We start from the raw sequence: 13,711 nt of genomic DNA on the forward strand, positions 1-13,711 counted from the left end.
TTTGAACGTAAATTTTGGCCAGTGTTTGTGACTACTAAATAAAACTGAACATACCATATTTGCAATACCCTGGGTTGTCTACTATTGCAAATGGTATGCCATCATGGGGGTCATTTTCATTCCTGGGCTACCGTACGGTCTCAAAGGCAACCTGGCGAATTTTAATGTGAAAAAAATGAAATGCAAGCCTTATATTTGACTCTGTAACTTTTGAAAACACCATAAAACCTGTACATGAGGGGTACTGTTATAATCGGGAGACTTCGCTGAACACAAATATTAGTGTTACAAAACAGTGAAACGTATCACAACAATTATATCGTCAGTGTAAGTGCTATTTGTGTGTGAAAAATGCAAAGAATTTCACTGTCACTGACGATATCGTCGTTGTAATACATTTTACTGTTTTGAAACACAAATATTTGTGTTCAGCGAAGTCTTCCGAGTAAAACAATACCCCCCCCCCCCCCCATGTACAGGTTTTATGGTGTCTTGGAAAGTTACAGGGTTAAATATAGTGCTAGAAAATTAAATTCCCTGAACTTTCGGCCTGGGTTGTCAGGCAGGTCCTGCAAATTGTAATTAATAAAATGACCTAATTATGTAAAATTATTACATAAATATATACATATAATTATTATATATATGTGTGTATATATATATATATATATATATAAATATATATATATATATATATATATATATATATATATATATGTGTGTATATATATATGTATATAATTTTTTTTTTTTATTTATATATAGGTATATATATAGTGATATATATACATATATACTTATGTATATAGATATGTATATTATTTTGTTCTTTTTATCTATTTATTTTTTATTATTTTTTAATTTTATTTTTTAACGTATTTATATATTTATTTATTTTTTATTATATATAAATATATATATAATAAATATTATATATATTTAATCAATATCATGGTACATGTATTTTGATATTAATATATATATATATATATATATATATATATATATATATATATATATATATATATATATATATAATTATGTATATATTAATATTAAAATACACATAGACATTGTATGTATATTTAGGTGTATGTGTGTATATGTGTCTATATATATATACTTAGATCATATATATAATAAATATATATATATATATATATATATATATATATATATGATCTAAGTATATATTATTTAATTATTTAATTTTACACTGTTTTAACATCTTTTTATTTTATTTTCAGGCAGCAGGAGGAGTACCTGTCATTACAGGCACTCCCCCTGCTGGCAATGCCTTGGACGGCTATGCCTCGCGATCACATGGCCCAGGGGGCCGAAGAGGATGGAGGGGGACTCCCTGGGCTTTCAGGTAAGTCCCCTATACTGCGATCGCCAGCGTGGGATCGCCGGCGACCGGGTAAGTACAAAAGATCGCAGGGCGTTCTATGCCGCCCTGCGGCGTTTAGAGCCACCAAAATAAGGTTTCTGGAAAGACCAATTAGGAGAGAATTACAGTAATCGATGTGCAAAATTACCAGAGCATGAACAAGCACCTTAGCATATTTTGCCATGTAAGGGAGGGCGTTTATAAGCAGATGATGGGCAGGTTCCAGCCCGGTTAGGAAATGGAACCAGCTGGCTTAGTAGACTCTTGTCAGTGCTTACATGGTATTTGTAGATGTGACTGAGCAGGAGCTTCAGGATAAACCAAGAAGTAATAGTCTAATGGACCTGTCCATTTCATATTCACTGGGGGCAGATAAAGAAGGGTACTTGCAGCCACAAAATCAATGTGGGTCCTTATTGGCATAGGGACCAAAGGGGCAAACACTAATAGGCCTGTTGGGAATATCCAAAGGACCCTGGTGAAGGGTGGGAGTGCTCTACAATATTCTAAAATGGCTGTGGACAGGTCAGGGAATGGCTGGAGCGAGTTGTCATCTTAGTGGAGCTCACCTGTATCTCTAGCAGCCCTCAGGATCTCTTCTTTTAGGCAGAAGTTGTATAGGCAACAGATCACATCCCCAGGGAGAAATCTCTGGTGGACCATGAGGCCGAAGTGCTCTATGGATTCGCACAACGCCAATAGGAGTGGCATAGTCCCAATTCAAGAGGCCATTAAGTAGCACTGTGAGGATCTTTCATAGATGAGTAGGGGAGTCCTCCTGTTCTGGATGGCCTCTAGGGTGGAGGTTGTAGCAGAAGCCTCTGTTATCAAGGTATGCCATGAGTAGGGCCATGTGTCTGTGTTTGTGATCCATTTTGACATGTGGGTTAATCTCATGTGATTATTTTCTTTTCATAACTTTTCAAAAGACTTTTGGGTGTGATTTATCACACACAATACACTTCAAGTTTATTTATTCATTCAGATTACTTATTTTCTCTATCGTAGAGGTGTCTAGTGACATTTTTGTAGTCCTCTTTAGTCTTAACGATATTAAGTGGGAAGGTGGAATGGGAGTGAGGTGTAGATGGGGAGCCCTTGAAGGTAAGTAGGGGTAACCTGGAAGGCACTAAGTAGGATAGTATGCTTTAAACCCTCCCTTTCCCCCTTTTTCAAGTGTGGTTTTTATTTATTTTAGTTTTAGGAAGATTACTTTGGATCTTATTATTCTGTCTCTTAGTTTCAGGTTATATTTTGAGTATACTTTGCATAACCAACATTTGAAAGTTTTTGTGTCAGACATGATCCGACTTGGAGAGAAAGTGACTCCTTAAACTGAACTGATTAATTTGGTACATATATATTTTGACTGTGTCTCATAAGGCAGAATATTTTATTGTGATTAAGTCACTGCTACTCACTCTAGAACTACATTTATTTTTTGACGTTAAGGCTACTGTGATTTTTTACATTTTAAATACCAACACTATTTTCATGTTCTCATATGTTTTTTCCTGATATAATCTCAGTCAGAAATGATGACTCGTTGGAATTTTAGATGATATGATTAAATAAAGGTTATATTTTAGACTGGTGGCTTTTCACAAGTCCTCCTTGGTTGGCAATGCTTTTATCAGGTTTGCCCAGTCTACTACAGTTGGCTCTGATGGGGTGTCTTGATCTGATCCTTGAGAGGCTGGCATGGAGGTCGTTGGGGATGAGGAGGACTCAGTCCTCACAATTTTCAATGCCAGGTCCACTAGTGTTGTAAAGTATGGACTCATTGATAAGGTAATTGCCCCTTTTCTGTGATCTTAGAGTCTGAAGAAGCTAGGGTGCCTGGAGGGTGTTCTTCTCCATTTCAGGCATTAGAGCAAGGTATCAAGAAATGGGTGGCGAACGGTCTGCAGGAGCTTAGTCTTCTATGGCCATCTTCCGCTGTGGTTCAGTCTCGCCCTGTATTAAGTCCCATGAATGTCTTTTTATGCATAAAAACTCACAAATCTCAGTGTAGCGCATGCAATATACAAAAATAGATTTGACAGATGAAGATTGCTGGAAAGTTAGGATGTGCAACCATATATCCCAGTAACATCGGGCAGTATGACCTGCCCAGTATGACATTTTACCGTTGGACTATTTTTCTCTGTCTATATTTCCTTAATGTCTTTTCATCCTTAATGACAAAATAAGAGAAATGTACCTTAGTATAGACACCTTAAAAAAAACAAAAAAAAACAGGAGATGACAAAGCTTTTAATTAAGGAATATATATTGAATGACATAATATAATTAAACCAACATCATAATCATATCAAGTGATGCAGACAAAATATTCTTAGATGCTAGCAAAATGCACTATGACTTAATTTAAAATGATTTATTTTATTATTCCGAAATCAGTATTGTGTAGAAGAAGCTCAAAGGATTCTTTACAGTCTAAAATTGCAAAAAATAGACACAATTTCTTTTATCTTAAATAATACTTTAGGTGTGTTAGTGCATTTCCACCTATTATACTCTTAATTCTGGGTTATATTAATGTCTGAAATCCAAGCTCATAATAAGCAATTACTTTAGATCAAAGTAACCTAACCCTGTTCTATATGACTATAAAAATACAAAGTTGCATTTGTGTTTACAGGGATCTTGCTTGGAGTTAAAGTCATAGTTATCTGCAATATTACGATTCCTTGCATTTATCGGAAACATCATGGCACAACATTCCACTCATAGCAGCTCTGGCTCTGGGCATAGGCATTTCAGTTCTTCCTCAGCTTGCTTGCCTGCTTTGAGCAAACACAGCATTAGCTCCTTTGGTACAAGCAAAGTATCTATCGGTAATAAGTCATTTCCAAGTTTTGGTAGTAAAAGTGTGTATGGCGTTGGATCCGGAAGTGGACACAAAATGTCAGTTGGAAGTTACTACTCAGTGAGAAGTGGTCATGGATATGGATCTAGTAATGGACATGGTTTTGGTGGATCTAGCTATGGATTCGGGGGATCATGCAGCTCTGGAGGGATCACCCCTGTCACTGTGAACCAAAGCCTGCTTTCTCCTCTCAACTTGGAAATTGACCCAAATATCCAACGAGTGAGGACGGATGAAAAAGACCAAATTAAAGGTCTCAATAACAAGTTTGCCTCCTTTATTGACAAGGTAAGTTTCAAGGCTTTGAATCATAAATGTGATTTGTATGAATGTTTTCGGCTACCAAGCTGCAAAACTGATGAGTCTAAATATGTTAAATAAAAAACAATCAGAATTGTGTTCTATGTCTATGTACATAAAGCACCCTGCAAGAAAGCACTAAAATGACTAGTGGCTCCAGTAGAGACACTGATATTCAATTTTAGTATGCTTTTAAAAAAGTTAGGATTTTTATTGATATCTTCAATCCTTAAATTACGGTTTGCTTTATATCATTTTTACTAAAATTACTTGGCTATTCTTAACCATTGTAAAGTATTTGTTATATCATGGAATAACTGAACGTTGTACAATAGTTTATAGATACTCACTGCTGTAGCTGAAACTATGATAGCTAGATCAATCAATCTACATCTATCTATCTATCTATCTATCTATCTTGTAGCTATGTTAGCTTTGTTTAGGCATTGCTAATCATCATATAGATTCTCACTTACAAATTTTCAAATGTTTTAGGTACGGTTTTTGGAACAGCAGAATAAGATGCTTGAGACAAAGTGGGCTCTTCTCCAAGACCAAAAAACATCCCGGTGTCAAATTGAACCACTATTTGAAGCTTTTATCAGTAATCTCCGTAGACAGCTTGAGAATCTGGGATGCGAGAGAGCTCGGCTCGAGTCAGAAAGAAGGACCACAGAGGACACAGTGGAGGAATTCAAGGGAAAGTAAGGGGATCTAGATAAGCAGGGACATAATGCAGACAGTGTTGTTATTAATTACAAATTGATCTAATTTAGCTTATAAAAAAAATCTAAAATGGAATTTTGCTTTAGAGAGAAATGCCATACAAATAAACTTTGTTGTGCTATGGAGTGGAACTCTTTACTTTACTTCAGTACATGTGATTATTTTTATTTTTATTTTTTTAAACAAAAAGTTTGTTTTTAAATTCTATGCTGATTTAATAGAATGCTAATTCTGCTTACATTGATTTGGATTCCATTCCAATAGATATGAAGAGGAATTGAACAGACGCACTTCTGCAGAGAATGAATTTGTAACCCTTAAGAGAGTAAGTGATATAACCATGACAAGGTTAATTATCTAATTTTCTAATTAATAAAACAATGATATATCTGTGTACATGACTAAATCTAAATCTGTTAGTCATTAGCCTTTTGTCCAAATTCTCATTCCAAACTACAAATCAAACACAATGCAAAGTTCTATTTACATAAGTATTAGTTTCCTTACGATAGACTTTTTCGGTTTAATCTTGACACAACTGCTTTTATCTCTAATATATATATATCCTATTTTTGGCTGACTCGCGTTGCCAAAATAGATTATTTTAAGGTTGTCAGTTGTACCAAGCATGGTCTCTCCACAATGTTAAAATATATTTATACATCTCTAGCATTCAGTTTTATATATATCGCCTTTCCTGAAATCTTCCTCTATGCAAAGATAATAACATAACGTATCCATTTATCTCTCATCCAGGATGTAGACACTGCTTTTATGAGCAAGGCAGAACTACAAGCCAAGGTGGATTCCCTTACAGATGAGATCAACTTCCTTAGAGCTTTATTTGATGCTGTACGTAATTGTGTGCTTGAAAAATTGGAAATGAAATAATTTTCTTGAATGTAATGGTTTCAGTTAATAGGATGCTAAGCCCATAAAAAAGTTTAAAAGTAAAATTTAGTTCAAAGAGAGAGAAAAAAAAATCTACTATAACAAAAAGCTTTAGTAAGTTAGTTTTGCCACAATTAGGTGTTTCATCCTTTTTAACCCATATCATGCATCCATGCCCAAAGTATGTTTGAGTCTATATAAGTGGTCTGGCAGCTGATTACGAAAAGGATAGAGGTGCAATGCAGCTACTTAGAGTTTTTACAACTGATGTAAACTGAACATTTCAGACTTTGATGACATAAAATGTAGTAAGTTTATAACAGGTTTTTTTTTTTTAATATAGAAAGTATGTACAAGCTTTGAAAGAACAATGAATACATAGTGTACCTACAAACTACAGAAACATATAAGTCCCAATACGAGCAAAGTATTATTTACACTGTAAAAGAACTATTGTATTTTATCTCTATAGGAAATTGACCAGCTCCAGGCTCAGATCTCAGACACCTCAGTGGTTGTGTCCATGGATAACAGTCGGGATCTGGACCTGGATGGAATCATTGCTGAGGTTAAATCTCAATATGAGGACATTGCTAACAGGAGCAGAGCTGAAGCTGAATCACTGTACCAATCAAGAGTGAGTCTGTATTGTTATATATCAATATCTCTAAATTAATTTTTACGATTTTCAACTCCTTTGTCATTTTGTTTTCCTCATTTCTGTGCACTCCCACCAGAATGTTCTACTCATAAATCCTCAAGTTTAATTTGCCTCCATATATGTAAATGTATCTTTTGAATCAGTATTCCAAAGTCAATTTTCCTTATTTTCAGTACCTCCTGTATTTGCTCTATTCCAACATAGCAATATCGTTATATAATTTTTCACTCTATATTCTGCATATTTTTTCTGTACTACTACCAAAGTCTCAATTTTTGTTGTCACTCCCAGCAATTTTCGTTTCCCACCACTCCCTCTACAAATAACAAAATCTAATTTCCTTTCCTACTTGCCCTCAATTACTGGTAGTGACAGTATCGTCATCCATGACAAAACTCAAGTGTTACTTTCAAAATCATGTAGCCTAGAACTGTGAAATAAGACTTTGTAAAGGTCCAGAGATGGAATAGGCATCTGTAATTCATTTGCTGGTAGGCAAATCCCATGATTCTAGGACAGTACCAGAACATCCTTTGTCATGCGATTTACATCTGACCTTGATCTGAGTTTGGCCTTAAAAAACATATTTACAGTGTGATTTACTTATATTTTAATTGTGTATTTTTAGTATGAGGAACTGCGCATGACAGCAGGTAAACATGGTGATGATCTGCGTAACACTAAACATGAGATCGCTGAGCTTACTCGCATGATCCAAAGACTCAAAGGAGAAATTGAGAATGTGAAAGAACAGGTAACTATTTTGACAGTTTTTTTTTCTTACTGCTGAAAAGATTGTACATTGTATTAATTGCTAAGATACAGCATACCTTTGTAAATTAAGCATGATATGTCTCAATGATTTTTGCCAGAGAGCGAAGTTGGAATCAGCTATAAATGAGGCTGAGGAACGTGGAGAAGCTGCTGTCAGAGATGCCAAAAACAAATTATCTGAGTTGGAAGGTGCTCTGCAGAAGGCCAAGCAGGACATGGCTCGCCAACTGCGAGAATACCAGGAGCTGATGAATGTGAAACTGGCTTTGGATATTGAGATCGCCACCTACAGGAAGATGCTGGAAGGAGAGGAATGCAGGTAAATGAAACTAAATTGGATTTTACTGTAGAAATAATATCAAACTCCAAAGAACCAACAAATAAAATAACATATCTAACTTAGTAAACTTAGAACAGTGTGAGAGCTCCAATTTTGATCAAACTATAGAACACGGTCTGGTGAGATAATTCCAAAACCCCTTTTAGGTTTTTAGGCAACCAAATAGATAACTATTTCAGTGCTAGGAATTGAATTCACTCTGTAAACTACAGGGATTGCAAGGACACTGAAGCTGTGCTTGAAGGGAAACTATAGTACCAGGAAAACAGAGATGTTTTCTGGTACTATAGCTCCCAATAGTGCCCCCCCTCCACCCTCTGCCAAGCCCCCACCCCGCCTGCTGGTTCAGCCTCTGCCATCAGCCATCAGCCAGGGGCGGAGACTTAATGAGCATATATATGGCGATGGCCGCTCTCGCTTTAGTACATCCTCCATTGGAAAGCATTACATAATGCTTTCCTATGGGGCTTTGGGGGATGCTGGATGTCCCCAAAGTCACCTAATGACCCGGATGTCCCTCTGTTGGCTGTCTGGTAGACTGAAACTATAGGTGAAGTTAACCCTTAAAGGTAATTATTATTATTAAAAACTGCAATGATTACCTATGTAGGGTTAAGGGACGTGGGACACTGCACCCAGACCACTTCAATGAGCTGAAGTGGTCTGGGTACCTAGTGTCCCTTTAAAGCGGTATTTTAGCAATGTGTTATTTCATTGTAATTTAAAGGATGGCATTCAATATATGAAGACTCAACATAGTACAGAGATACAAACTCCTGTAAATTTGATTATAAAAAAGAGAGTAGGACACACAATTACCGTGTGACAAAGACCGACGAGAGAGGCAACAATTAGAGGAGAAGCTTGGATATTTCACAAAAATGTTATGCCATTGTCAGTTGAGTCAGCCATGCAGGGGTCTAACAAAGCCCTGCCACAAACGATCCAGAGTGGAGCCCAGCAGACCACTAATGTGGAGGCATAAGGTCACCCCAGAGCACCAGGACAAACCATAAATTGTCAGCAGGGTCCCCCCATGCATCTTTAATGTCTTAAGAGGCAGAACTTCACTGCATTGCATAGCTTCAAGGCAACGGACAGCTCTGGCCCCAAGATTGATTCCCTACAACTTTGCTCCATTTGAGACAGATCCGGCAAGAGAACCCCACAAGGGCTCTTCCACCTCCCACATAGCTTCACTTCAGGTAAGGTGTTAGACTGGTCACTCAGTGCTGCAGAATTCCAGCGAGCTGTTTGTGGTAGACAAAAGAAGTCTAAGGGCATATGCAGGTGGAACAGGACACCACACTCTACTGGAATCGGAGAAGCACCCAGAATCTGCCATTTTGTGTGTGTCGAGTTACTGTGAATATGCTGCGCCCACAGCTAAGCAAGGGAACCTTCAGTGAGTAGACCGGGATCAGCCCCACCAAATGGCACCAAATCAGTGGCATCAAATGGCAGCTTGGTTTGGGAGCGGAGACCGGCCACTTCTCCTCCCCTCTATATTCACCAGACCACAAAGCCAACTCTAAATTCTCCAGCGGCAGGGACATCTAAAAGGCATCAAAACCCACACAGGTGCATCCCTGCTCGGTCTGTTACACCCTTAGTGGTAGCTAGACATAGCGAAGGGGGTACATTTATTTAAAAAAGTCAATTAAAGTTAGTGAGGTGCCGGAGCTCAACTGGGATGCATCCGTCCAGAATGACAGTCAGGCTCCGCCCCCCCCCCCCCCCCCCCCTTTGTCATTTTACGTGCAGGGTGGAAGCTGTGAAATACTATATGCAATTATATAAGCTATGTAAAACTGAGTTTTAACTTGCAATGTATTTTATTATAGGTTGGCTGGAGAGGGAAATGGTTCTGTCAGCATTTGTAAGTACTAACTGCAAATTTTGTTATTAATTAGTTTAAATAATAAACGCATTGGCATAACATTGAAATGGAATTAAGGTAGACTAGTGCAATCTGTCTGATCAAGTCTTTTGAAGAGAGAGACAACCATGTTGGAACTTTACTTTTTTACTTTTAATTATCAACTTTCATTTTGCCATGGGCAATATTACTTATGCTATATTAGTAACACACATCTATACAGGTTTTAGCATATAAGGATAACACAATGTTCATAAAACTATTCCATTGTTTTTGGATTCCATCAATACATTCCTAGCACTCATCATTTTAATTTGTAAAGAGTACATAACTTAATTCATTTTTGCAGTGCGGAGGAATCATGGGGCTACGAAGGAGGGAGAGGGGGAGGAAAAATACAAGCATGAAAGTGTCACCCCAAAAGATGAACTCTAGACATATACGTTTGTCGCCTGCCTCACTAAATCTACATGCTACAAATGAATTTTATTGTTTTATCACAATATTATTTCATAACCACCCAATTAAACCTATTTACCTATTAAACTCCAAAGGATATAAGTACTATTGCCATAACGGTCAAGCTCAAGTCAGAGAAACACAAGTTGGAAAATGCCACCAAAAGGTGAACTCTAAAAAAAATATGTTTGTTGCCTGCCTCCCAAAATATCCATGCTAAAATAAATGTTATGGTTTCATCACAATATTATTATTCTTTCTGGACCACTCCAACCTCAAAGATATATTTTATATTCCCTTCAAGGTCAAGCTCAAGTTAACAACGCAAAATAAATATCTTAGAGATGAATAAAAAAAAACAAGAATTTGTTTTAGTCAGAGAGGATAGGATAAATGCTTTGAATCCACAATGTGCTCTCCAGTTAGTAGTAGTTAGTATTTATTCTAATTGTTTAGATCATTCAAATTGTTGATGACCAATATGTGATTTATCTTTTTCCCAGCTGTGCTGCATTCCAGCACTGGAGGATCACATGGTGGAAGTGGACATGGGCACCACCAGAAGAATGGATTTAGCTCTGGGAGCATCTCAATGGGAAAATACAGCTCAGGGCATGGACACTGCTCCTAATCATTTAGGGCACTGTTTGTGTTTTTATTTTTTCTCAACAAGCAACAGCTAACTTTTTGATTCTTTTTCATCTTTTGTGTGCATAACAGGTGTGCAAGGAAATCTACTGCTTCTGTAACGTGCATACAAAAGGAAAATCATGCAATTAATAGAACATTCTTTTATAACTCTCAATTGATCAATAGCTTTCTCTATATCTACTTAGATGACATTTAGGAAACATTAATTTGCAGACATTTTAATGATTTTTTTTCAGAGGTAACTACAGAAAATATTTCAAAGTTTTTTGTTTGTTTTTTTGTATTTTTTTTTTGTATCCCCACAATGTATATCCCTTAACCCCTTAAGGACACATGACATGTGTGACATGTCATGATTCCCTTTTATTCCAGAAGTTTGGTCCTTAAGGGGTACTGTTAAACAAATTTAAAACAGCTGTAATTGCAATACTCGTTTATAAACAGTTCATGCACGTCTCATTGAATAAAAATAGCTAAGTGTTGAATTTAAATTAATGAAATTGGCATGTTATTGTCCATAATTTAGTGGGTCTAATTTGACTAAATCCATGAAAATGAACAAACTATCTTGACTAACTTTTCTGATTTTGCATCTCTTCAATAAACTTCCAGTTTCATGTGAAAAAGTGGTGTTTTGTTACCTTTGTTTTGTTTTTTTTTCTTGACATTTATTAAACACATTCTTTCTATTTTTGTTTAAAAAGAAAACTCGAAAAACTGACATTGTGAAGTTAGATTTGTTTTGAGAATTAGAATATAAAAATACTGGTAAAACAGTAAAAAATAAATAGGGAAGAAACAGAGCAGGATTAACAATAAGGTAAATTTTGGTGGCTGCCTAGGAGTCAAGTGTTAGACAGAGTCCATGGCGTCATGAATTTACCTGGCCCCATTTACCATCCATATGTGAAAAATGATGGGGGGTGGAGGGAGGGGTGTCCAAAAAGGTAACCAACCTAGGGCCCCATGTAACAAGTATGACAGAGGGAGTGAACGACCAAGATAGTGAAAAAGAGGGATAGAGAAAAACAGCTGGAAAAGAAAAAGGGGAAGGGACATAAAAACAAGTGAAGTAAGAAAAACTACATGGGCCTCAAGCCATCCAACTTGTCCCTGGTTTGACATTTGCTTTAAGATATAAGGAAAGAAGAATTAAAACTATACAGGAAAAAAATAAAAGACAATGGAAATGAGGAGTAACATAAACATACAGGTGAACTAAGGACAAATAGATAGAAACTGAAAAAAGGAGAATAAAAGTAACTCCTGAGAAAAGTGTGGAAAAGTGTGTACAAAATGGCATTGATAAAATGGATTAAAGGAAAGCAAAAACAAGGGATAAATGCAAATGGAATAGAGTACGAAAATACAAATTAAAATAAAAATGCTTATTAAAAAGATACATAAAATGACACAGAGGAAACAGAAAAAAAGATGCAATAGAGATCAATGGAATCACAAATGGAGAATTGAGTTGAGAGTTCTGAATATGACACCTGGGTAACATTTGAAAAAAGCAAAAATTACATTTATACTAAAAAACAAGACAAATATGAGTTTTATCCCAACATTGTAATGGGCATCAAAATGTATGATTTCCGAGCTTATTACAAGTCTTCATATATAGATCTACTCAAAAAGTCATATAAATTATACATTTAGTTTCCAATAAAGCCACAAAAAGTGGTGTTCTCCATGTACCTTTCCACTTTTAGTATGCATTGCTTTTTTGAAAATATCACCCATATTTATATTTATATTATTATTATTACTAAATCTCCTTTAAGCAGACAGTGTATGTATATTTTTTTTTAATTCTTTATTTTTGTAGTGCATTAGCTTTTAACAGTCGTTTGTGAGGTACCCCAAAGGCAATCCTCCAATGCATTTTGGACAGTTGAACATAAAGGTACATGAGTAATCTAGCACAAATTTAATGTTTAAGGGTATTTTGAGTTTTAACATGGATATGCTGCTTGGAATATTGATAAGTCACAGGAAAAGTTGCCTAAGTATTAAATATTAGGTTGCATGCTTGGTCTGACACGAACAGTAAGTGCTCAAAATAGAAATGTTAGGGTACCTGCTAGGCATGGCATGGTTACAACTGTTTAGGTAACAAGTATTAGGTTAAATGCCAGGCAATACACTTTGGAAACTGCTTAAGCAGTAACTGCTCGGTTACATGGTACGCATATCACGGTTGGCACTATTTAAGTAGTGAGTGTTTGGTTACATACTAGGCATACAGGAGTTGTTGTAAAGACCACTGGGGATGAGCCAGAGGCTTGGTGGACACCAAGAGACTTCAAATAAGAGGCATTTAAATCAGGCTAAGGTAAGTGTGCAACAGGCCTTAAGCAAAGCATAGAAATTGTAAAGCCAAACATTTTTGGCATATTAAGTGATGTGTGAAGATTGGCAGCCCGGTCATGTGCTGCAGGGTTGTGTGCTTGGCATCTGGTGAACAGTTTGTTTCCCCTCTAAGGTTATCTCCCGATTTCTTGGCTGTGCGCCACCGGGGGACACAGCCAAGTCCATCAGAGGTGTCCTTAGCTGAACCGGAGCGTAAATTCCCAGGACAATCAGAGCGTCCCCACAGACAGCGTAGGATGCCTCAGCAGTGCTGCCTGCTGCTCAAGGTCTTGGCAAGCTGCTATCTTAGGTGAGTGCAGCGTACCCTGGGAGGCGCGTGTTGTGGGCAGAGGGTCTGATGATTCTCTTGTATCCTTCCTCTCTCCAGTCGGGTGTCTAGGCTAGCAGTGTGG

The 13,711-nt window shown here is 36.8% G+C and overlaps 1 protein-coding gene across 1 annotated transcript; it reads left to right on the forward strand.

The window, feature by feature from the left end:
• Positions 1 to 4,040: 4,040 nt before the first annotated feature.
• On the forward strand, positions 4,041 to 11,256 carry LOC134570329 (keratin, type II cytoskeletal cochleal-like). Its single transcript, XM_063428497.1, has 9 exons — positions 4,041 to 4,550; positions 5,058 to 5,266; positions 5,553 to 5,613; positions 6,045 to 6,140; positions 6,652 to 6,816; positions 7,469 to 7,594; positions 7,713 to 7,933; positions 9,799 to 9,833; positions 10,796 to 11,256. The coding sequence occupies exons 1-9, from the start codon at positions 4,104 to 4,106 to the stop codon at positions 10,921 to 10,923; spliced, it is 1,488 nt and encodes a 495-aa protein (XP_063284567.1). The 5' UTR covers positions 4,041 to 4,103; the 3' UTR covers positions 10,924 to 11,256.
• The last annotated feature ends 2,455 nt before the right edge of the window (positions 11,257 to 13,711 follow it).

The sequence above is a fragment of the Pelobates fuscus genome, chromosome 1 (assembly GCF_036172605.1).
Source record: "Pelobates fuscus isolate aPelFus1 chromosome 1, aPelFus1.pri, whole genome shotgun sequence".
Taxonomy (NCBI): Eukaryota; Metazoa; Chordata; class Amphibia; order Anura; family Pelobatidae; genus Pelobates; species Pelobates fuscus.